This window comes from Convolutriloba macropyga, chromosome 3 (genome assembly GCF_964194025.1).
Source record: "Convolutriloba macropyga chromosome 3, txConMacr16.3, whole genome shotgun sequence".
NCBI lineage: Eukaryota > Metazoa > Xenacoelomorpha > Acoela > Convolutidae > Convolutriloba > Convolutriloba macropyga.
In genome coordinates, this window is record NC_134470.1 from 31,339,825 (window position 1) to 31,366,405 (window position 26,581).

Genomic DNA, 26,581 nt, shown 5'->3' on the forward strand with positions numbered 1-26,581 from the left:
CAGTCATAATGAATGACCCTAAGTTTGTTAGATACATCATTAATATCGTCAAGGAGGGGTTCAGTAGAGTTAATAACTATAAAAGGAGTACGAAAGTAGAAAAGACGTATAAGTAAATAAGGAAAATAGAGTTTTTCACAACACGGATATCTTTTCATCCTGTTCTTTTTTTAGCGCTTCAAGCCGGAGGTTAAGGCTAAGAGTTGTAGTAATAGGCACGTCCAGAAAATGTTGACTGGGTTTTTGGTACCTAAAACAAAGTTAAGTAAATCCGGCTTGATAACGTGATGGCGGTTTAGTCGAGCGACAAGAAGTTCGCCTATTATTATGATTTTTCTTAATTTTGTAAATTAGAAGGTCCTTGTACCGATCTATTAGGGCGGAGAGGACTTAATTTCGGGTCTAAAGGTATTCTAGAATTGTTTAGAGGGCAAAGAGTTGAGCTCCTTGTTCTACTGTTACTGGGCAAAATTAATGGAACCTGGGGGTGGTTGTCACGGCCACCTGAAATTTCTTCGTTAAATCCAGAGTCTAAATTGGTAGGAGCTCGATTAGGGTCAAGGTTCCGCACAGTTGGATCTCTTCTTATGAAATTCTCCACTGAGAAACATTCGGTGTTAGTTGGGCCTTGAAAAGAGAATTTAGTCAAAGGACAGTTGAGTCATAGTACAGCATCTGGGGAACGTGGAGGGTATACCTGAATGAAACGTGAGAATGAATCGACAATAACTAGGAAATGATGTTTACCGTTCGATGGAGGATTTAAAGGTCCCTTGTGACCAATGTGGACCGTATGAAAAGGAAATGGGACTGTATCAGGCCATTTTTCAAGAGGTGCTTCGTGGATGTCTCTCCGTTTTTGTTTGTTTTTTTTGGCAATCAAGACAATCAGCAATCAAGTTTTCAATCCATTTATACATTCCGGGCCAATAAAAAATCTTTTTACGTTAGCAAGTGTTTTATCTAATCCCACATGACCTGACAACTCACAATGAGCTAATTGAAATGATTTAAAGAACAATGACAATGGTACACAAATTTCTAAATATTCAATATCTGGTTCGTCTGTTTATTGTTGAATACATAAGATATTCCCTACAAAACTCAACTTTTCAAAATTAATAATGTACGACATTATGGCTTTAGATTGTTGGAATTCAATTTTCTTTTCATCTTTGGTATTGTTAGCCCTTAATTGGGGAATTTGTTATAACACTGGGTCTTTTAATTGTTCCTGACAAATTACTGAAGTAATTAGATCAACTTCTTTAGAGAAGGCTGTGAGTTTATCGATGAGTTCCCTTGCATCTTTAATTTTTGAGTTTTCTGGAAATTTTTTTAGCTAATTCGTTTTTGTCTATACATGTACTATTTTTCACGAGAAAAACTTTATCGTATTCTAATGGGAACCTATACTCCGAATCAGTTGTATTATTTCGATCGATGTAGAGTTCATCAAAATTTAAATCCGACGGCTGGGTCTCATTGAACAGCTCAAATTCCGAAATTGGGTCAAAATATTGTTCCGACGTCTCCTCTTCCCGGTTTAGTCGAGCGACTAGAAGTTCGCCTATTATTATGATTTTCTAAATTTTGTAAATTAGAAGGTCCTTGTTCCGATCTATTAGGGCGGAGAGGACTTAAATTCGGGTCTAAAGGTATTCTAGAATTGTTCAGAGTGCAAGGAGTTGAGCTCCTTGTTCTACTGTCACTGGGCAAAATTAATGGAACCTGAAATTTCTTCGTTAAATCCAGAGTCAAAATTGGTAGGAGTTCGATTAGGGTCAAGGTTCTGCACAGGTGGATCTCTTCTTATGAAGTTCTCCACTGAGAAAAATTCGGTGTTAGTTGGGCCTTGAAAAGAGAATTTAGTCAAAGGACAGTTGAGTTTATTCATTTGGCTAGTCATCAAGTTATTATAAAATGTGTCGCAATTATTTTTATCTATACCATATTCTAGGGTTAGCTCTGGTATAGTTTCCGTAGCTGGGTAGTACTCGACTATGTGATTTCTATGAGCAACTTTTCTGGTAGCCGGGTTGTTATCTAAAGTTTTTTCATAGTTGGCATTGGTTAATTTTTTAGCTACAGTGTAAGGGCCTGATCTTAATTCGTGTAGTTTTTTTGACGTTCCTAACTCAATGTGATGATTTACCATTAAAACTTTTTGTCCAATTTCCAGTGGCTTACCTAACTTGTGTTTATTTCTGTTTTTATGTGCGCGGTTATTATTTTCTAGACTCTTTTTATAGACGTTATTGTATATTTGTTTAAATTGGTTTTCTCGCATGAGCAATGAATTGTTTATAGTTGGTTTTAGGAGTTTGTGTTCTTCGAAGTTTGCAGGGTATGCCTGTGGAAGGGCATGTCTTTACAAAATTCGGAGGAGCAGGTGAGTTGTGAATTTCGTAGTAGTCCCAACTTAAGTGACAAAGGTATCTGTGGTTTTTGTCCAAACACAATTTCATAAGGTGAAAGTCCTGTACTAGCATTCGGAACAGTGTTATGAGAAAAGACAAATTTTGGTGCCAATTTATCCCATTTACCTCGAGCTTGTTCTACAAAAATTCGGAAATGTGCTCCTAGATGTTTGTTTTGGATCTCGACTTTATCATTAGTCCAAGGTGAATAAGCAGTTCGAGGTACAGGTGTTATGCCTAGTTCATGAATATAACTTGTAAAATCTTGGTTCATGAATGACGAACCCTTATCAAACACAAGTTTTTGTGGTATTCCAAAAGACAAAATAAATTTTTCTAAAGTGTTTATGGTATCTACAGCATCTGTGGAACGTAGAGGGTATACCTGAATGAAACGTGAGAATGAATCGACAATAACTAGGCACTGATGTTTACCGTTCGATGGAGGATTTAAAGGTCCCTTGTGATCAATGTGGACCGTATAAAAAGGGAATGGGACTGTATCAGTCCATTTTTCAAGAGGTGCTTCGTGGATGTCTCTCCGTTTTTGTTTGTTTTTTTTTGGCAATCAAGACAATCAGCAATGAAGTTTTCAATCCATTTATACCTTCCGGGCCAATAAAAAAATCTTTTTACGTTAGCAAGTGTTTTATCTAATCCCACATGACCTGACAATTCACAATGAGCTAACTGAAATGCTTTAAAGAACAATGACAATGGTACACAAATTTTTAAATATTCAATATCTGGTTCGTCTGTTTGTTGTTGAATACATAAAATATTCCCTACAAAACTCAACTTTTCAAAATTAATAATGTACGACATTATGGCTTTAGATTGTTGGAATTCAATTTTCTTTTCATCTTTGGTTTTGTTAGCCCTTAATTGGCGAATTTGTTGTAACACTGGGTCTTTTAATTGTTCCTGACAAATTACTGAAGTATTTAGATCAACTTCTTTAGAGAAGGCTGTGAGTTTATCGATGAGTTCCCTTGCATCTTAAATTTTTGGGTTTTCTGGAAAATTTTTAGCTAATTCGGTTTTATCTATACATGTACTTTTTTTCACGAGAAAAACTTTATCGTAGTCTAGTGGGAGCCTATACTCCGAATCAGTTGTTTTATTTTGATCGATGTAGAGTTCATCAAAATTTAAATCCAACGGCTGGGTCTCATTGAACAGCTCAAATTCCGAAATTGGGTCAAAATTTTTTTCCGACGTCTCCTCTTCCTGGTAGGAAGGGATTTCTGTATAGTGGTCAGACATTTCGTCCTCCTCCTGTTCTGATACAGGGGATATTTCGTGTTCGCGGTGACGTCTGTAGTGGTTAATTGATGAACCAAACGAGAAATCTTCCGAATTATTATTTATTGAACAGTCTGTTTTGATGGTTGTCGTACTTTTGCTTTACCATTTTGTCGCTTTTGAAAACAAATTTGTCGATACCTGTTAAGCTTTGTTTTGAGATTGGAAAAAAATCATCTGCTGGTGCCTTTTCATTATCACGCAAAATGAAGTACTTTTCCTCGTTACCTTGCTCGTCGTAAAAACTAATGTCTTTTGGTATCTTTTTTGTGTTTAAGTTGATACTTGTCAAGGTCTTTAATTTTTACATTACGACTTAGGATGTCGGGAAAAGCTAAGTTTTTTCCTTCGGTCCAAATAATTTTCAAGTTCTGGAATTGAGAAATTACTAACTGGTATCTAAAAAACCTGTGAGAAAGTTTTCCTCTTCTACCCCATAGATACATTAAAGGCTTATGGTCTGTGTACACATATACAGGATGGGGAGAACCAATTAAGTAATGCTCATACGTTTGTAATGCAGATATTACACCGCAAAGTTCGCGAGCTGTGTTGCTTATTTTTTGTTCCTATTTAGTGTAAATTCTAGAGTTAAAAGACACTATTCGTTTCCCTTCTGGAAATTCCTGGACGAGAATTGAGCCTACTCCTATAGAAGAAGCGTCTGCATGCACATGGAAAGGGTGTTTAGTATCAGGTATTGCTAAGATAGTATCTTCGCTAATCCTGTCTTTAATGTCATTAAACAGTTTTTCGTGTTCCGTTGTCCAGAAAAACTTAGTTTCTGTGCCGGTTAGGTCATAGAATGGTTTGCAATCAACATGCAAATTTTTGATGTACATGCTGTAGAATCCTAAACAACCCAGAACTCTCATGACATCACGTTAGTTTTCAGGCGATTTAAGTGCTTTTAAATCTGGTACTCGCCTCTTGACTGGTTGTATCCCATCTTTACCTACTACGTGTCCCAAGAACTGTACTTTCCCAAGGAAAAATTTAGTCTTTTCAGGTTGAGCTTTTAATCCTGATTTCCTTAAGAGCTCATGATACTTGTCAATTATTTCAAACATTTCGGTTTCATCTTGTGCTTGCGTGATGGTGTCATCAATGTAGGTTATAACTTGTTTTTTTTTCTGATTAATGTTGCAAAGTGAATAGTCATTATACAACTGAAGAAATTAGGTAGACCGCATAGACCGTAAAATCCGCGTTCAAATGTGTATTGCTTTGGACCATTACAAAGCTTACCAGCTGTTTGGTTTCCTCAGTTAGAGGCACTTGGTTATAAGCTGAGCAAAGATCACTGGTTGTGAAGAAATTACCTTTAAATCTAGTTAATAGGCTTCCGATTGGCTCGAGTTGCCATGAATATCGGCTAAGATCTGTTATTGAATTCAAATATCGGGCGTCTATAACCAGTTTTACTGTGTTCCCCTTGGGTAGGATTATGATTGGATTAATAAATGTGAACCCATTTCTTTATCATTACCCATTTCCCGGATTATACCTGTTTTACACAGTTGTTCCAAAAGGTTTTCTAGTTTTTCTTGATAATGTAATGGTACTTTGGAAGGTCTCTGTTTTGTTAAAGTTGAATTTGGTAAAAGTTTGACATGAAATTTTTGCTTTATCTTTCCAACATCGTATTTGTGTTGAGAATAAACGTCCTTATTTTTAGTCAGAGTTTTCAATAATTTGTCTAAGTTTTCGTCATTGATGTCAGCTTGACTGAAATAAAATTTTTCGAGAAACGTTTGATCGGCTTTGTCAAATCTGTTAAGCTTTTCTTTGGGAAACTCAACGGGTCTGATGTTCTCATCAGTTGCTTCTAATTGTGGCTGAAGATCGTTAAGGTCGTCGCTAAAGTCTGTTCCCAATTCTTAGTTGTTGGTAAAATCTTGCTGTCTTTTGCGCTTCTCTGTTTTCTTTTGTTTTTCAGGGGTTTTGTTGGATTCAAAAAAATTTTGAATTTTTGAAATTTTTGGACCTTGTTTTTCACTAACATGGAATATTTGATCCCAATTAGTGTCACTGTTCATTAGGTGGTTTATGAATGCAACGTTGTCAACTGCAGAATACTCTGTGTCTTGTTTAATTTCAATGTCTTCCAAAGTGTGCCCAATAGGACCCTTTTGAATGATAATCTTGTTTTTTTGAGGATTGTTTAGCATTATTGGTAGTTCTTCTTATTTTCTAAAACATTGAACATTGTAAGTATAAATGCCTTGCGCTTGCAGTTCACTTCCAATTAAAAAGGTTCCTTTTCTGAAAATTTCGTATGGTGGTCTAATTGATATTACGCGATTTGATTTTGGTGCTAATGGTAGCTACTGATCACGAGTTACAATTTTGTAGTAACTAACATACGGGTAGCTTTTGGTTTGGTATCTAGAAAGTTTGACGGCTACTTCAGGGTAAGTTTTTAAATCAATTTTTGGAGTGCTTATGTCGATGGATTTTACAGTGGATTCAAGGAAGTCCACCCCCAACAAGTTCGGCTTGCAACCATCTTTGGCTGAAACCCATGCGGTAACTTCCACTTGATACTTTCCTTCAATGTCGAAAGAAGTTTTGAATGTAAATTGACCTAGCAGTTTTAGTTTCTCACCATTAACCGCTAATGTATGATTTTTTGAAGCTTTCATCTCAATGTGTTGTGTTTTGCATAATTCAAGATAAGTGTGGTAATTAATTATAGAGATTGATGCTCCTGTGTCCAATAAAAACTGTGTTTCTAAACCGTTATTTTTACTTTTGTCTCCGACGGATTGGTATAAATTAATATAAATATGAGAGTAACTTGCTTTGTTATCAGTAGTGTTTATGAACGGAGACATGTCTAGTTTAAAAACTTGTCGTTGAGATTCTCATTATTGTAATAGTCTCTGAGAGTTTCACTGGTAAAGTGGACTCGAGGGCTTCGCCCTTCACTGCTATCTCTTGAATGAGTAGGAGTGTTTTGTATAGTAGGTGTCCTATCACGGTCATGGTCTCTACTCCTATCACGATATCGATTATCTGATCTTGGAGGGCCGTTGCTTTGTCTATCCCTACTATTTTGCCTATCGTTATTTCTGTAAGAGTCGTTTCGATAATTTTTTTGTCGTTCCTGTGATAGGTTATTGCAAGACGATGATCGATAATTGTTTGAAGAATTAGATGGGTACGGTGATCGATGTCGGTAGTCTGACCTAGAGTTGTTTTGATAATTGGGTTGATTTTGGTTATAACTATTTCTGTGTCTGTCCCTAGAATTTCAATTGTCATACTTGTTTAGTTTGTAATTTTGTTGACATGGTGAGTGGCTCCTACTACGTTTATAATTATATGTGAACTTTTCTCGCTGTTGAGGTGGGTTTCGATTTTCATTTTTAAAGTCCTTGTACTTAAAGCAGAATGCTATTGTGTGACCTGAACGTTTGCAAAACTTGCAGAATCTAGTCTGGTTTTTTTTAAAATCTGGGATTGTCGTTGTTGTATGTGGCGTTTATTTTATGATCTTTCATTAGATTTGCGATTTCCGTGAGTTGATTCTTTAACCCTTCTATTTCTATCTTATTGTCGATACTACTTGAGGCAGTACCCGTGAATTCACTGCTAACAGAAAAACTTAAGTCCTTAGTTGCTACATGATCCTGTAATTGTTGCCAAGTTGTGTTTGGGGATTCTATTAACAACTGATGTGCATTTTACTTGAGTGCAGGTGGCGCTAATCCTCTTACAAAGTACTCCATACACTAAGAATTACGCTGGTCGTTGTTAAAATCTGGATCTGGCCATCCTTTTTCAACTGCTTTTGTTACTCGGTGTGAATAGCTTTTTATCAATTCATCTGGTTGCCTTTTAATACTCTCGACTTCAATTTTTTCTCTATACCTATCTTTTGCATCAGTGAAACGAGTAAAGAACTGATTCCTAACTTTGTTCCATGCTAATGCTGGAGCTAAGGTTTCAAACCATTGAGCTGCTGGCCCACGCAAAACCAAACCAAACAACGCTTTTTGTCTAGCGTCTTATGCTGCTTGCAAATCAGCATCCGCAGGATCTCTGGTTCCTAGCGAGAATTGGATTTTCCTTTGTATTAAACTGAAGAATTCCTGGGCATCTTCAGATGGATCTAGACCTGTAAATTTCTCTAACGCTATGTCAGGGTACGCAACAACGTTCGCTGCCATGTTTTATTTTAGTATGTGAAAAGAATATTTTATACGAGATTACTATTAGTTTGGGTAATTAGTGTAGAAAATTTTTTTTGTTATAACAATTAAGTAAAAAAAACACTAATACTAAAGTAGAAAATTGAACTGTTTGTTTTGTGTTATGAATTTTATTTTTTTAGGACCGATTAATGATTGTATTTTAAATTCAAAGTTTTTGCCGTTATCAGTGCTAAAAATTTCAACCCAAGAGTAAATATCAATTTGCTCAACGGTAAAATTTAATAACCAAGGATAAGTATTTTCAGAGTGTTTAAATTCGACATAGTACTGGTGAAATCTGCTTATTTTTTTAAAATCTAATTTGTGTGACTAATTCTGTTTTTATAAGTAGTTCAACTCTATTTGGTAAACTCGGATCGTCAGGAGAAACGTTGATGTATTTGGGTTTAATGATTTTTAAAATTTGCAAACCAAACGGGGAAGTTATATTTTGGTGGCTTATCCACACGGAAGATGATAACGTTTATGCTACTTCTATCACACTGTTTTGATTTCTTAGAGCAACCAAAAGTCCATTAAAGTTTGGGTTAGTCCACTTATAAGTAATATAGATTTCGGTCTGTGTTTCGTTAGGAAAATGATGGTAAATGCACAAAAAGTTTCTGTTCTGATCAGTTAATTAAAATGAAACTTTGCCTATTTTGTTCTGTACTTTAATACTTATCTTTAAATTCTGAACATTTATTTGAATATATGACGTATTAAAAACATAGAACAATTGTTTTTTGTTGTTTTATTATTGTATTTTTGTATGAAATTACACAGAAGACAGTATAAAAACGTTTAATACAGGATGTTTAGTACATCAGTAGTAGTATTTTAGTAACTATTATTATGTAGAAATGTGTATAAATAATGTTTCTAAAGTGGTTGAGTCTGTTAATGACAGTATTTTAGCATGAAACAACAACTTTTCTATAATAAATTCGTGTACAAATTGGGTTAAAAAGGCTAATTTACGCTTTTTTAATCAATTATTGGCTGAATTTTCGGCGGGAATCTCGACCACACTGTTTTTAATTTTTAACAAAGTTACTAAATTCTGAAAATTAGGGTTTTTAGATGCGTAAGTTATACAAAAATCAGCGGGAGAATTATGTTCAAACACGCAGAAAATAGCTAAGAAAGTAATTCCGTCAGTAATAAACCGTGTTATTTTACCCCTTCTAGTGTTTTCTATTGCTGTTAGATTAAGATGTCCTACAATAAGTATTCCTGTTTGGTCCATGCACTGTTTAAAACCTCTATTGTTGAAAATGTTCGTGTGAAACCGGCTAAACTGGGGAAATTCTCATCAATTTATGCTATTTCCAGGCTATAAATCTATGTTGGGGGGATAAAATTTAGTTTAAAATCGGTTATTCTTTGTTAAATTAGGCCCAAATTGAGATTTACACGGTCGAATTTTTGTTATTATTTACTAATATAATGTAAAAATGACGCTAAATCGGCTAAATTTTGTGTAAAATTGATTAAAATTGGATAGGAATAATGTTTTTACAGCTTAAATCTGATTAGTTTCCCTTAAATTATGATAAAAGTGACGTTAAATTTTGTTAAAATCTGGTTAATATTTGAGGATTTAGGTCAAAATGATGTTTATTTGGTTAAAATTTGATTAATATTACCCCACCCAGGTCAAAAAATTGATAAAACAGAGTGAATATTCAACTAAGGAAGGCTTATATTTAACCAAAATTGGGTTAGTTAATGTGAAAATGCAACAATGTGTGTTTAAAGGTGTAGAAAATTAGGTATAAATTACACTAAACACGTATTGGGGGGATGAATTCTGGTTAACTTTACGTTAAATTGTTTGAAAATGCAATATTTTGGTTAAGAATTCAGTAAAGACTAGACATATGTTACTCTAAACCTAATTTGGGGGGATGAAATTTGGTTAAAATTTGGTTATTTATTGTGAAAATACTAAAATTCAACTGTGAGCTGTAGAAAATTGGCTAAAGTTTAGGATAATTAGGTGTTGTGCCGGCGAAATTTGGATAATTTTTGGTTATTTGGGATGTAGATGCTAAAATTTAACCATAAATTTGCTCAAAATCGGGTCAGAAATAGACTAAACAGGTTTTGGGGGGATGAATTCTGTATAAATTTCGATTATATAGAGTGAAAATACTAAAATTCAACCATAAATTTGGTGAAAATTGGGTTAAAATCAAATTAAATGTGTTTTGGGGGGATGAAATCTGGTTGAATTTCGGTTATTTAAAGTGTAAATACTACAATTTAACCATAAATTTGATGAAAATTTGGTGAAAATTAGGCTAAATAGATTTTGGGGGGATGATTTTTGGTTAAATTTCGACTATAAAATGTGAAAGTACTTCAATTGTTATATAAATAAACTAAAAATCGGACATAGATTACCCCCACCCGGGTCAGAACAATTTTACAAGAGCAAAGAATTAGTTGCCTGTTACTATTTAAATGTAAATTTTTTGTATTTCGGCCGTAAATTTGATATAAATTACTCTATTTGTTTGTCTATTAGTGTGCTTCCATTTCTCTGGTAGTGGTTATTTTACAATTTTAATCCGATCGGATAGAAAAACAAAAATTCAGGCGTGATTCTTTCTTCTGGGCGCACCGGTTATCAAATTTGGCTGGGCTGCTACAGATCTCACAATACGGGATCTCTTTATGTATGCCAGTCAAACTTGACAAAAGATATAACAAATCGAAGGCAAAGATATATGCCTAAGACCTGTCTGTGCTATAAGTCTCAATTTTAAATAGTTGCGGGGCTGAAAGTGTTTAATTTATAAAAGAGTAAATAGAAAATTACAGCTTACTAATTACCAGTTACGTTGTGGTGAAATCGAGATGAGCTGGCTAGCGATCGGTCAGTTCTTCTGGTTAGTCTGGTGGTAGTTCTGTTCACACAAAAAAACTTATAAAATAGTCGAATATTTTCTGGTTGGAAGTTATCTGCAATATTTTTTAGAATTCAAAGTTAGTTACCAAAAATTGAAAGCAGTTGTCTGCTGCTGATATCTGGTTGTATTTTCTGTCTCTCTAATTTTATTCCGTCCCACTTCGCTGAGAGAAACAATAATTTCATCTGAGCTCAGTTTGGGCCGATAGGGAGCGAATCACAAACTCACGTTCATAGTGAGGTGCTTCTTAATTTTCCTATAGGCCGAGAAGGCAAGAGAATTAAATCTTTTTTATCTCAAGGAAAAATTATTGAAACTCCAAAAAATAATAAAATTCTAAAAAGCTGAGAGCATCAGTTATTGAATTCGTAGGCGCCTGTTTTCTGCTTTTCCCCTCTTCTAAAACCGCAACAATTATGGTTTTCTTGGGGGCTTCTTATGGGACTCTATTGTCTTTTCCCCTGAAGCAATCTGCTTCATCTTTATTGAACTTGGGGGAAAAGATCTGCATTGCAACTGTCAAAAGCTGTAGTAATTTAAATCAAAAGAAACTGTGGTTTTACAGGCCGCCTACGTTCAACAACGTACATTTTCTATCCTAGATATAAGCGAGGAGATCCAGGCCTAAAGTTGTGTTATTTAAATAAGTCGAACTGAGTTGTTTAAATACTTGTGTACTGGTAGTCTTAACAAGCGTTAGTTTATTTAGCGCGCGGCTAAAGAATGGTTAATTAGCGCCTAAATACGTTCACTCTAATGCGGGATTAATTATCCCTTCATTTGTAACGGCTTTCGTAATACTACAACATTGCTTCCCACATAAGTATTCCAACCTATAAAATAAACATTTTTCTTAGGGGCAAAAGGGGAACGTATGGATGGAGAACTGACAAGAACAATAAGTAATAAAAAATCAGAGTGGGGATTTGGAAAATTTGTACGCTCTCGGTTCAATCAGACTGTGAACAAAATCCTTTTCTAGGTTTTCTCAAGCAACAAAAAATTAAAATATAAATGAAAAACATTAATAAATTTCAGCTCTAATTAAGAAAAATTAAAAAAAAACAAACTAAAAAGACGATGAAGTTTTTTTATTAAAAGTTTCAAAAGGTATAAACTGAAAGTTTTTTGAAAGATCAAGAAGCAGCAATGACCACTCTCAATGCAAGAAACTGTTATTTAAACGAATTCCTATTCTGAACTGTAAAATTTTTCGAAATAGAAATTATTTCGGTCTAAAAGTATTCAGAAAACGAAACAAAAATGTTTGTCTTTTCAATTCTATCTAACAACGGCTTCCGAAATTTTTGAGATCTGTTCAAAAACAACTGCTTCACTCTTAAAAACAACACAGCAGATTTGTTTTCCGTGACTCCAATTAAGAAAGAACAAAGCAAGGAAATAGAAAAAAAAATAATTGCTTTCCTTAAATATACCAATAGGTACCTGATATTTGGATAGGATTTTCTGATATGACATTTCAGTTCACACCTGCTTTCGATAGCAGACAAAAAGATTATAATGAAAATGAACCAGCGGTAGACCTTTTTATTAAGATCAACTAAAACAAAACAGAGATCTAAAATTTGGTTTACGCACTTGTCTCGTTACAATTTTTTAAATTTCCCGTATTGATACAGTTCAGTTTGAATTCTTTTTATGTGCAACTGTCATTAATTTGACCATCGAGCTAAACAAGGAGGCTCGTTAATGTGCGTACACCGACCCCGCTCATCCACACTCTTGGCTCAATTGGCTACCAAAAGAAAGCGAAAACTTGCAGAAACATACATATCGTTCAATAAACAACAAATGGGATGCCATAAAGCCTCGCTATAGGGCCCATGGAACCTCATGTCAACAGGACGACTAGCAAAAAGAATAATAAAAATCAAATAACACATTAATTACTAAAAAACTCGATGTATACATTTAAGAAATTAACAACTCGCATCAGATAAAACCAAAACAAAACAAATTAAAATAGGCTCTACTTCATAAAAAAACATTTTGGACCTTTCGTCAATGTGACTGGGTAACAGGCCGACAAAAAATAGCAAAAGGTCTGAAGTTTAAAAATACATTCCAATTTTGAAGCAATTTATTTCAAAATTGAAAAATTTGTTTCCATTTTTAGAAACAAAATTATTTCAGAAGGATCAATATCAACAAATATTAAATTAAAACGCTAAAATGTTCATTTATATCTTCATAGAAAGCAATTCAGACCTGCCATTATCCAGGATAGGTCATACCACTACAAAAAGAAACACAAATACTGGCAAAATAGCAAAAAGTCAAGAAAACTTTGCGCGAAAACTGCAGTGAAGCGGTTAAAACCATAAATCTTCAACTGAGAACAAAAAAATCTTCAAATTTCACAATTTTTCATAGCCAATGGGACCTACCATTAATATCATCAAAAAAAGAACACAAAAATCCTTTAAATGTATAAATATGTAATCTCAAACATTTTATGAAATCTTTTAGCAAGAGTAGTAACGAAGCTAAAAAACAAACGATTGAAACCAAAACCGTTATTAAGATTAAAATAAAGCCATTGAAAACGCGTTCGTACCTGTCTTCATATGAGATTAAGCTACAATTCGACCGCAAAAAGATCTAAAAATAGCGAAGCTCAAAAATCCTAATATTTTTTTGAAAAAAATTATTTTAAAAAGCCATAGCAGATATAAGATTTCAAAAAGTTTATCAAATAGGTTGGAACAACTCAGGAAGCCAATTGCGCAGGTTATTTTTGAGACTATGTCACAAGACTACAAAATTAAACAAACTTAGTCAGAAGCCCAAACTTCAAAATTAATTTTACGACCTCACATCGTTTAAGGCAGTATAATTTAAGGTTGCTATTTGCAAGAATTGTAAGTCATCACTTTCTTCTCATCTTAACATCAACGGGTCTTCCCTATGAAAGGACTACGTAGACGTCACAACAAAAACAGACCCAAAATTTGAACAGTGTAGAAATATCGAATATCAAAATTGTCTTTGAATTAACAAAAGTAGTTGAAACTTTTCATAAGTGAGGTTGATAATTTGATGACAAAAATAGCAAAAAAGGGGGCAGTTGAAGAAATCTTTTTTTGAAATTAATTTGAAAGTCATTAAAAGAAATAGCTTTAAACCGAAGTCTTTGAAAAACTTCAATTATACGTCCTGGGAATGCAATTGAGACCTATCATTATCAAGTATATGAAATACAACAACAAGAAGAAAGGCAAACACAGGCAAAGATATAAAATCCACTAACTTTTGCGAGAGAACTGCGTCTCAGCAAAAAAGCAAAAAATATTCAACAAAACGCTTCAGATTTTGAGATTAGCCTTTTCGCAACGCTTGTGCATTGTTTCCAATTATCCTTTCTCTCAATTCAATCTCTCGATAATTTTTTTTCATTGTGGCAATTCGGCAAGGAAAGAAATTGAACATAAAAAATATTCAATTATGCACAAACTACGAAAAAAATTGAAAACTCGTATTAAAATCAAGAAATCTCAAGTTGATTATCAAACCGTTAAAAAAAATTTCATAACATAGAGGAAATGGGTTTCTCCTGTTTTACTGAGACTACGCCTGAAGTTGAGAAAATTAAGATAAATTAGTTAAAAAGTTCAACAATTCACCAGACATTTTTTAAAAACAAATGATTTCACAGTCATAAGAGACATTTGATAACAACTGAAAACAATGTCTAGGTTCAATTCTAGTTCTTAAAACCAATTGGATCTCTGATCGGTGCGACTAAGTTATTCGACTACAACAAGCAAAACAAATGAAAGCGAAATATAAGAAGTCCATAAAAGTTTTTGAAAACATTCGGTCAGCCATAAAAACTTTGAGCTTAACTCTGAAATCATCGGGCCTCTATCATTGGGCCTCCCTTTTTCGTAAATAGGATCTCTCAATAATTGAGTCTTGGTTTGATGTTCTAGTCAGTAAATTACATAAGGAACTATAAATGCGGATTTTTTTTTAAAAAGACAGTGCCCAATTAAAATATAAAAATTGTTTAAACATAAGAATCCATGGTGAGATCAAGATGAACCCTGATATTGTTGCGCTTTTTAAAATAGACTCCTTTGTTCAAGTCATTGCGAAATAGATAGATTTTTAAATACAATTTTTCAGTATATCAAAAGAATTCAAGAGTTTTGTATATTAATTGAGCTTAAAATTGCCAAAAACTCATAGTATTATATTTCCAGCAGACTCACATGAACGGCAGGAGTACCACTAGTTCTTTTTGATCTTACAAAAAACATGAGAGCAGTTTCAATGTGTCCACTTTCAGCAAATTTCAAGAAAGTGGGCTAAAAAACGTATTTGTTCCCATTTTTGACCAAAAAGGCAAAATTATAAGAAAAATTTAGCGTTAATTCTAGTCAAAAACACGAATCCAACAATTTCGCAACCCTATCCTATCATCAGAGACAAATTACTTTACACTACGGTGAGAAATTTTAATAGATTTCACCAAAAGTTAACGAAAATTTGGAAAAATTACGGAAAGTGTGAATTAAAACAAGGTTATATCATCTGCTATTCACAAAACTTTAAACCTCGGTAACTCCCTTTAGAAATCGAAACTCAAAAAAACCTCTTTAATTCCATATTCTACGCTGGAGAGGCTTATTAATGATACCGCTCACAACTTTCTTTGATGAATATATTGATCGGGCAAAATTGTCTGAACCAAAAAAAAAACATTTGAATATATAGTTCCTCCCCCACTAAAGTGGGTCGGAACAGTGAATTAAATATAGAGTATTCAAAAAAAATTATTGCAAAATGAAAAAAAAATGGCAAAGGAACGCAAGGCACATTCGTCCGACGAATAAAAACAAGTACCGGCCTTCTAAGAATGTTACGCGGTTATTGACAAAGGAAAAAGGAACAAATTACTGCCAGGATTGGCGTCTAGAGTTTTTTGATAGTTATAATGTACGAGAAACTGAACTTGGTGATAACAAGCTTATTCGCAATTTCCCCTTTTAAGACAATTAGGAACAATATAAATCGGCAATGCGTAAGTAATAATAAGATTTGTGCTAAACATAATTTTTCAATTAGCAACAGTTTATTTCACAAGTGCATTTTCCCTTAAATTTTGTTGAAACAAAATAATAAACTGAAGGCCAAAACCGTTTCAGTAATTGAATTTTGGTTGGATCACTCGTCCTCTATTTTTGATCGTGATCAATAAAAATTGTCGTTTTACACCTATTAACAAATTTTGATGGACAGTCACCGCTTTTATAAGAGGCTACACAAACAAAACTCATTGAGAAACAAGATTTTTTTGCTCAAGTCTTATTAAAACAAAAATTTTCTTCATGAGAAGGGAAATATACAGTTTGAAATTTTTCCAAATTGGTTCTTACAACCGTTGCTTCAGGAAGGTACACCAGTTTTACCTGTGATCGCCAATTCAGTCCTTCTGACTGTCTATGAGCTGGCAATCTCCTACTGGATCTACAGCAGTCTGCAAGAGATCCACTCCAAACATGGATTGGAGACAGTTCCCTATGACTATGGCAAATTTCCCTTTGGTTACAATCAGCGCAATTCTATTTTACTGTGTCATGCTGCGCCTCCACTGTCCAACAAGCATGGTCACCATTACGAAAATGTCCAGTATATAGGTATTTTAGATATCGAGGAAAATACTCTATAGTCCACGCCTTAGGAAAAAACCACAGGGAAAGAAACCCCAAAGAAAAAAAACCCACGGAAATAAATGTAATAATAACTAGATTAAAGAAATTGAAAGTTTTAAACATTCATCACATCGGCTCGGCATATTCTGCGATATCCTCCTCAAAGATTGAGAACACATTGTCATTTTTTTCATTTCAAATAAACATAAAAGTATTATTAGTAAATTAATGGTTCAATTAACCTTCAACTTGTAACAGGTTTTGTCCCCGATGACGTCATGTACCCTCCTCTCTCAGAGGAGCTCACTGATTGGCTGGAAAATGCAGGCGGTACAGTTGTGTTTTTCAGTCTAGGGACGGTAACTACAATTTCGAAGGAGCAGTCGGTTTCCATGTTCAACTACCTTCGCTCTCACGATAACTATTTCTTCATATGGGCAGTGAAGAAACCTACTCTAAAACATATTGGTCTAAGGCAATCCTGTGAGTATTATTAAGCCAAAACAGTTTCAGAAATTTGATCCAAATGACTTCACGATTCATCCGATAAGTCATTAATCCATCTGGTATATAAAATTCTCAAATTAAAAATTTGCACGGAAAAATAACCAAAATTGGATGAAATTATCATTCAATCAGTCATCCCCCAAGTTGATTCGTTATGTATAAGATAAAAACCAAATTCTTTTGTGAACAAACGTTTGACTTCAATGTGATCAGAAAAATAAGCACAAAAAACTGCAAGTTAAAAACCGTTATTAATCTTAATTTCTCTTTGAAAGATACGGTACCATGCTTATGTATTGTTTACTTTCAATTTTTGAATTATTAATCCTCAACCTACAATTACTTCTTTTAAATGACCAGGAAAATTTTATTCTGCTAGCAGTGGAGTTTCGATTCTAACAAGGAGGCTCGGTAATGTGCGTTCGCACATTAAGTTCCGACCCTGCTCATCTACATTTTTCACTTAATTGTCTACCAAATGAGATAAAAAAATTAACATATTAAAATATCGTTCAACAAACTACTAAAAAAATAAAACAATCTTCTCTAGAGGGTCTATGAGACCTGTGGCTATCATAATATGACTAACAGAAAAGACGGCAATAAAAATCAATAAGATACAAATATTAATTACGACCAAAACTCCTTGTCCATTTTTTTGAAAACCACTAATAACCAAATCAAAATGGCATCAGATAAAATTTATACTAAGAAGATTAACCGGTACTTTTTTAGAATAAAATAAGGGACTTTTCCTCAATGCTTTTATTAAAACATTAAATTCGAACTGATTAGAAACAATAGGCAGCAAATGAAATCTTTGAGAGGGTATTTTATACCTCAATAGAGAGCGACTGAAGACTTTCATTATCCAGGATATGTCATACAACTACAAAAAACGACAAATACAAGCAAAAACGAAAAATTCGCACAAAAAATTATGCACGAAAGCGATGTCCCCTTAATCAATTAAATATTAAGCTGATCACTAAAAATAATAAAAATCTTCGTTTGCATTTTTTGCTGGTGACAATATTTGTAAATCAATTGAGGCCCATTACTGTGATACTGTGAAAAGAAAACAAAAACCTACAAAATGGAGGCAAATATGCCAAAATCATGAAAATTGGTTTTATGAAAACTGGTTCTTCCAAGAAGAAAGACCATTTGAGGAAAATAAAACCGTTATGAAGAGCAAATTGTATTTCAATAGATAAATGATGTGAAATGTATATAGAGTCGCTTCGCTACAATTTAACAGAAATAACATAGGCAGATCTCAAAAATCTATCTTTTTTTTATTAAAAACAAATATTTTCAAAATTCATAGCCAACAAATGCTTTAGACTAAAAGACTAGACAGTTTGTATTGCAACAACTCAAAAACGAATGGCAACTGTTAATAACGGGACCAAACCATAAGACTACAAAATAACATTGAATAAAAGCTGAACTAATAACTTTCACAAACAACTTTACGAAACGACAGTTTTGAAGCCATTAAATTTATAAGGTTTTAACCGCGAGAATATAACATCTTCATTTGCGTCTTCTTTGATTATCATAACGTCTTTTGGTAAAACAGAAAAAATACTGTTCAATGGAACAAAACTTTAAGAAGAACTGCAAATAATTAGGTTAAAGTATGAAATTGATACAACATTGTAAAATACGAAACAAAACGCAAACCAGAACAAAAAGAGATAAGTTGAAGAACACTACTACTCTTTTTTATAGAAATTTAAATCGAAAGTCAAAACAACCATTAGCTATTTACCAATATCAGTTAATAAGTTCAAGTTTTTTTATCTATAGTTGGCCACTGAGACCTTTAATTACACAATATTTGGCATATGACCACAAAAATTAACAATAAATGAAGGGCAAAAATAAAAAAACTTTACCAATTTCTGCAAGAGAACGGTGTCGCAGCCCTTCAAACCATATGTTAGGAAAACAAAAAAAATGTTCAACTTTAAATGTTGTAAAGTTTTCTAGTTTGATGTTAAATAATGTGACAATTTACAAAAGAAACGAAAACTACAGCAAATATGGGCAATTATGCACAAAAATGAGGAAATTTTGTATGAAAACTCGTGCTACCAAAAGCAAGAAAACCTGTTAAAACCATCGGCCACAAAATTAATTTGTCTTCTACAAGGAGGAAAGGTGGACCTTTAATTAATGAGAATAAGCATAATGTTGACTAAAACAGTATAAAAATTGACGAGTTCAAAAAATCACAGAAATTTCCTTAAAACAAATACATTCAATAACATAAGAGACATTAGGTAACAACCGATAGAATAGGAAAGGTCCACTTGCACCTCTTGAGGAGGAAATTTAGATCTTTGAGTGGTTAAACTTAAAAATCAGACTGCCAAAAGAACAAAAATTGAAGGCAAAAGACAAGAATTCAATTAAGTTAAATAAAACTCTTCCAGAAAGCCATAAAAACACTTTGGTTCTCTGAAATCAAGCTCTATTTATATTCGGTTTCAAATTTACGTAAATTGGAGCTGTCATTGACGGAGCCGTGTATAAAAATATTGTCAGTAATTAACATTAAGAAAACAATAGCAAAAAATTTTGAAAAAATGCAGCTTCAAAATAAAAACCAAAAAGTCTCTGATTCTAAGAGTCCATGATATTATCGAACCTCTCCCTGTTTTTGTCGCGCGCCCAGCAAAACCGACCAAGTGTTTCTTGTGTTTGCGAATTAGACCAATTGTTGAGTGGAATTCTTCAAATATTAAAATAAAACAACAATGCATTTTGTATAATTATCGAGTTAAATCTTGAAAAAACGGCAAAGTTATAATTCAGGAAGACTTTCATACGGCGCCTATTTGCAACTAATACTCTATTTGAGATTAGAGTGTCTGTTTTGAGGTTTATAGGTCACTAAGTCTTACAAACTTTAACAAAGTGGACCAAAAAAGCATATTTTGTGCCATTTCTGATTAAAAAATTTTGAATTTTGAAAATTTTATCACAAATTGTAGCCAAAAAAACTTAATCAAACAATTCAGCAATGCTCCTCTATCTCTAACGGTAACAACAACACTCTGCCGTTAAAAATTTTAACTTGTTTTGAATTATATTAGCGAAATTGTGCCAAATTTTAGCGAAAGTTTTTGAAAATGTGACCAAAAACAGTCGAATGTTCACAAAATTTTAAACCTCGATAACTCCCTGTAAAACACAAAAATCAAAAAATCTTATTAATTCCGTGTTCTACGCTGGACGGGCTTGGGCTTTGTAATGATACCACTCACAATTCTCTACGATGAATATATCGATCGGCCAAAATTGACTGAACAAAAAAAACCAGTTGAGCATATAGTTCCTCCCTCCCCACTAAAGTGGGGGTCGGAACAAAAAAGTTGACTTTTAAATGATTTAGTTTCATACTCATAAATTATCGGACGTTTGTTGTAGCCATCTAGGAGTTATCAAACTCTGAGCAGGCGATGCCGAGTTGCTCAATATTTTAGCATACCAGTAGAATACCAGTAGCTACTCTGTGGTAAGGTTTTTTTGTTCAATTTTCGTCGGTTGCGATTACAACAGTCGTTTCAATAAAACCACAGCAAAAGTGATAAGACTATCTTTGCCAAGTTTACTATCCCAAATATTATTGCCATTCTCCAAATAGCAAATAACTGTGGCGAGAACAGCGTGGGGGAAAAAGATAGTCTAATCCAAAGTGAAATGCACCAGTTTTTGTAATTCGCCATTTTTGTTACATTTATCGTTGGCTAACAAGTTAATTCATGGACAAGTTATGCACTTGCTGTTATTTTGGGCGTGGCATAGAAGTGATAGAATGCGTGAGCAAATAGCTCCTCTACTTTTTGTCAAAATTTAATGAGCACTTCGCTTGAGACTTCAGCAGGTCAACTAGCTTTTTACAGCGCTTATTTTACTTATATATATTACTTATTTGCAGCGCTTATCTTTAAAGTGCGTGCTTTATTCCCCAGTAACCCAGAAACACTTGTCGTGTAAAATCCTAAACTTTTATTTGAAGTTGTCCAACCAGATACCAGTAAATGAAGCATCAGATCGGAGACCAAAAATCAAATCTTACACAATGGAATTTTGTCCTATAAGATCTTGCCCAATAAAAATTTTAGTAAGAGGAATGTTTATCTTATCTTTTTGTCACATCAGATCTAACAAGATACAATTTCTACCTTAGAGAACTTTTAGCGCGTTCTATTAGCGGAAATTTGTGTAGTAAGCATCTTATCAGACATGAATTTTGGTTTTCACGTAAATATTTGCCATGTAATCCAAATGCTTGACATGGGCGCCTTGCGTGCTCTGAAGGCAACAACAGAAAAATTGCTGTGATTGAACGCACATTCATGAAAAAATTTGCAATATTTGAAAACTTGAAACAACCGCGAGAATATATTTTGTACGCCTACGAAACATTAAATCCATGTGTACACCGACCAACTTATGCGTTACAAGGTCGAAGCACACTAATCTGAGTTGTCTCAAATTAAAAGTTATTTTTCTTCACTCCTTGAAATTGTGTTCTACCGATATTTAACTTTTGTAATGTGTTTTCAGCTTATGTATCAGAACGACTATTTATGGGCCATTACCTCCCACAGGGATCAATTCTACAACATCCTAAAGTCAAACTATTTGTCACACATTGTGGGGCGAATTCTATGCAAGACAGTGTTCACGCCTTGGTACCTATGATCACAAGACCCGGATTCGGAGATCAACCAATGATCTCGAATCTTTTGGTATCTTTAGACGTTGCCAGACTCTTGAACAACTTTGACCATCATGAATTGGAGTCGCCTTTTCAAGAAATGCTGAGTGAGCCGAACTATTCTAGAATGGTTGAAAAGTTGCAACGGATACGAGACGAGCAAATGAAAGCTGGTGGATTTGATAAAGGAGTTGAAATAATTGAGAAGGTTATAGAAGGCAAGATCAAAATTAATAGGTCAGTTTCTGCAGAAGACGTGTTTGGCAATCCTCTTCATGAAATTGCGATTGTGTGCATAGTTGTGGTGCTAATGGTTTTTGTTTTGCCTTTTTTGTTAATCTTGACCTGTTGCTGCTGGAAAACTAAAACCGCGCAGACAAAACGTCTCAAGACATCAAAAGTTGATTAATTTCCATTTGTTTTGAGATTTGACAATGAGTCATTGAATAGTACTAGAAGTACAATGAGTAATTGAATAGTACAAGAGTATTTGAAGAGTAATGAGAAAGAGCAAATTGAATAAAATTCAACATGGTAGTGTATTCAAGTAATAATATGTAATATGGTAACATAAAAGATACAATTTAATGCAAGGCTTATATTGTTTTTTTTCGAAGAGATTCAGTTTTGATCAACATGCGTTTACATAAGACGTATTCGATGAAAATTTACCAAGACAATTGACCGATTGAAATGCGTGGCTTGTAAAAAACTGCGTAACAATTTAGCTATTAATTTTCAGCGGTGGAAAAGTTGACAAAATTGACAAGGGAAACAGACCTCTGGGAATTTCATAGGTGCACTTGCACCATTAATTCCTCATTAGACTATAGGACATCAATTTGACATCATATTACACTTCCATTAGATCATTGTCCAGCCTAATTGGGCTCCTGCATTGAATGTGACCAGGGGTTAGTTTAGGTGAGAATCTAGAATCGGCTTATCTGAATGAAAGTTGCCGAAATAAAAGAAATTAATTTGACCTACTATAAGTTTCTTTATTTTCAGAAAATGTAAGTTTTCTCCTTTTTCTGTATTTCACAGTGCTAATTATAAGACGACATTAGTAATACAACAGATATATATTAGTTAGATTAGACCATAATTTTTAAATCATATCCTTTCATCCAAAATTAGTTAGATTAAGCCATATTTTCCTAAAAAGCAGAGGTTTTCTCGCATATGTTTGTCGCTTCCCAAAACCGATTTTTTTTTCAATTTGACAATTGTCATCTTTTTCCGTAAAATGACCTAAGTTTTGCAGATTTTGCAATGTGAATTCCCACACTAAACTCTTCCAGCTACAATTTTTGTTCGGGACCTGACTGCTCAAGTCAATTGATTTTTGTAGTCAAAATTTTGGTATGTTTAAATTGTAATTGGTTACATTATAAAGCAATGTCATCTCGAGCTCATAGCAATTTCCTTGTCTTCCCGTTTTTTCTGTTTTCCAACAGAGACCCAAGAAGGCGAATTTTTCTGAATTGAGATTTCCAAAAAAAAAATTTTCACTTGGAACAGGATAACGCATTTTAAATCGCTCATCACTTTTGTGTGACCTTGATAGTTTTCTAGAGTCAACTGCTGAAAAATCTATTTTATTTCTTTATTGTGTTTTTCATAAAAAAAATTCTCATTTGTCATTTGGTGTTAACGAAAAAAAAAACAATTTCTCAGCGGGGGAGCCCTTAAATTGGAGTAACAGTTCATGAAAAAGCATTGCTCTGTTAATTGATTAGGGAAAAAATTGCGCAAAAAATATTTTGACCGATACAACATTCACTAAATTTGTCAAAACCATTGTCACAGTTATCTTCCTTTTTTTTATTATTACAACAAGAATAGTCATCATTAGGGTCAGGATTGAAAATATTTCTCGCTTTATCATCAATCACTTTATATATAAAAGAAATTCAAAAAACATATATGTTGAAATTTTCCCTAAAGAAATAATAATGAATTCAGGTGTACAAAGCTGTGAGGTTTCTGAATTGACTTTCAATTCAAAGAAACAATCATATGATCATCAGTTATATACTCATAAACGTGAAGAATTGTTAGAAAAAGTGTTTGGTGAAGATGATGAAGGATTGACTTTGAGGATGAGGTTAAAGCTGAAACTGATGCTTCTGAAGTAAATATTGAATCTGATTTTAGTGTTGAATCTGAAGTAAACCCCGAATCCGATACATTTTACCGAGAGCGCTGGTAGTTTTTTCAAAGATTTTATTGAAATTGTAGACTATATACTATGTGTTGTTTATATCAATTAAATCACAAAGTCGCAGTTGATTGCCTTTATATGAAAATAATATCACATGAAGAAGATCTCAAACACATTAGTGAAAACTTCAGAAGAGATGAATATATGACCAGAGATCTACAATTCGATTTAGATCAATGATCAGATTACATGACAGAAACATATGAAAGCGATGACTATGACAATGAGTGTGTGGGAGCATTTAATGTTCAAATAAACATGGAAAAAACCAAATCATCATTAGGTTCAAACTTTGATCTACCGGATGATTAAAAGACAGAAACAAAGCCATATTGAATATGAGAATTAATAAGTTAAATTGCCTACTATAAATATCCTATAACTTGAAATAGTAACAGAAAAATATATTACGAAAGTTCAATGATGGTTGACTGGAATGATATTGAAGCGTGCTTTATTATAAATTAAAAATAAGAAAATTGAACTTATTATATGGTTTTGTAGACCGTCGGATGGTGACGCAGAGCTAACAAAATATTGTATAGAGTTTAATTAGGTTCACAAAAAAAATGTGAGAACTCTAGCTTGAAACAATCACTGTACATTGATTGAGAACAGGGAAGTACCTCCCGAAAAAACAAATGAGAATAGACGCAAATTACGTTTATGTGAAATTTGTAGCTAATAGAATGGAATTAATGACAGTTTAGGAATGATTCACATGAATTTGGTGTAAACAATATGAACTAAAGAATGTTTTTTAATTCAGATACAGAATGATAAATTAAAATTGCATATCAAAAGATACGAGGTAACAATTAAAAAATATCTGATATGAACCAGTTAGAAAATGTTATGGTTTTAATTCAAATTTAGGTCTCCCGTCGGTTTAGATTGTGTTACAAAGTTTGACAGAGATATATTTGAGAATGAAAGTCCATGTAATGTTAAGTTAAATAAATCAATGATATCAAAAAAAGATGATGAACAGGTTCAAAAAACATTTGTAATATATGTAGCGAAACATCAAAAAATAAAGTAAGAGATCGTTGCCTTGATACAGGTAAATTTAGAAGTCCTGCTTGTTATATATGTTATCTGAATTATAGGCCATTAATTATTGCAGTTATCGAAAACTACGTAAGATTTTATTCCAGTTATGTTACGTAGTGGAAACGGTAATCGTTTTAATCTACTGTTTGTTGGGTTTTTAAACCAAAATAATGACATACGAAAAGTAAAGGTACTTCCTTGTGGAAATGGTAAGGCTAAGATGTTTGGGGTTGGCATACTAAAGTTTATAGATACTTACAGCTTTATGATTATGTCTCTAGATAAAATGGCAAAAGTAATTATTTGTAAAAAAAGACTTTATATCCGTATGATTCGTTTGAAGATGACCCCATGTAAAATAGCATAATAGGTAATCTATCGGGAGAAAGTTTTATGTGATCTCTAACATGTAAGCTACTTACACAGGCTGAAAATCATGAATTGAATACGATAAAAAGAGATGAAACTAGAAATAAGTTAACTCTTGATTATATGGAGAACAAAGTAAATGTAAAAGAGAACTGTTCTGTTGAGTTTGTTAATCTAAGTAACATATAAATTTAAACCATTTTTACTATAATAGTCTACCTGATTACAGCTCCGAATGTTTTTTCTAAAAAATGAAGTTGTAGTAGACACTATACAAAAAGATCAAATATTGAGAGGTTTCATTGCAGCTGTACGAGTTGGAATATGTGGTGTAGTAGGTAGCTTTTATAAGAACAAAAAAGTTTGTAGTATTATTTAGATGCTAATTATTTATATGACTACGCTTTAAGGCGAAAATTATCTTCGAATATATAGAATTTCCACTAGAGGTAATTCTAAATGCAAATGTTGACAGTGATTATGGATATTGGATGGTATGTGATTTAGAAGACACAGAAAAGAGTAATGAGAGAACTAGAAGTTTTCTATTTTCACATCCTAACAGGAAAATGGAAAAAGAAGAAGTTTGACACAAAAAGAAATGTAAGTCATGTAAAGGGTGATAAGCTAATAAAAAACTACAGTAAAAATGAATAACCAATCCATCATAAAAAGATGAAGTTTGTTGCTGTTAAAGATTTGTATGAAAATAATTAGGGTTTATAAGCTAATTAAATTGAAAAAAAAAGATTATTTTAATAAAGATTCTATGGAACTTAATGCTAGGATGAGAACTCAAGCTAATACAAAACCAGAAAGAGATAAATTTAAGTTGATAAACAGTTCATTGTTTGGTAAAAATCTCTTAAAATCCTTTAAAATAAACTTAGGCTAAGATATTATGAGACAAATGAATTGGAACAAATATAGGTATAAGCAAATCATTATGCGACAAAAAATTAGAGATAATATTTTTACAATAATGGAGATAAATATAGATTTCTACTTAACTTTTAAAGGTCTTCATACTAAACCCAATGCTGCTAAACAAGAAATTAACTTTAATAAAACATTAAAAAAACTGAGGTAATTTATTGTTTGCTTTTTCATTTTTAATACGCTTAATTTCAGCTTCCTCTCTGCAAATTCGAGTAAAGCTAAGGTTGA

General features: G+C 33.2%; 1 protein-coding gene across 1 annotated transcript in view; it reads left to right on the plus strand.

The window, feature by feature from the left end:
- The window catches only part of LOC142337000 (putative UDP-glucuronosyltransferase ugt-48), a 37,160-nt gene extending 14,796 nt beyond the window's left edge, over positions 1-22,364 (plus strand). The window contains exons 3-5 of the mRNA XM_075386011.1: positions 16,259-16,505; positions 16,779-17,003; positions 21,612-22,364. Coding sequence (XP_075242126.1) covers positions 16,259-16,505; positions 16,779-17,003; positions 21,612-22,174 — 1,035 coding nt within the window. The 3' untranslated portion in view covers positions 22,175-22,364. The remainder of the gene's footprint in view (positions 1-16,258; positions 16,506-16,778; positions 17,004-21,611) is intronic.
- The last annotated feature ends 4,217 nt before the right edge of the window (positions 22,365-26,581 follow it).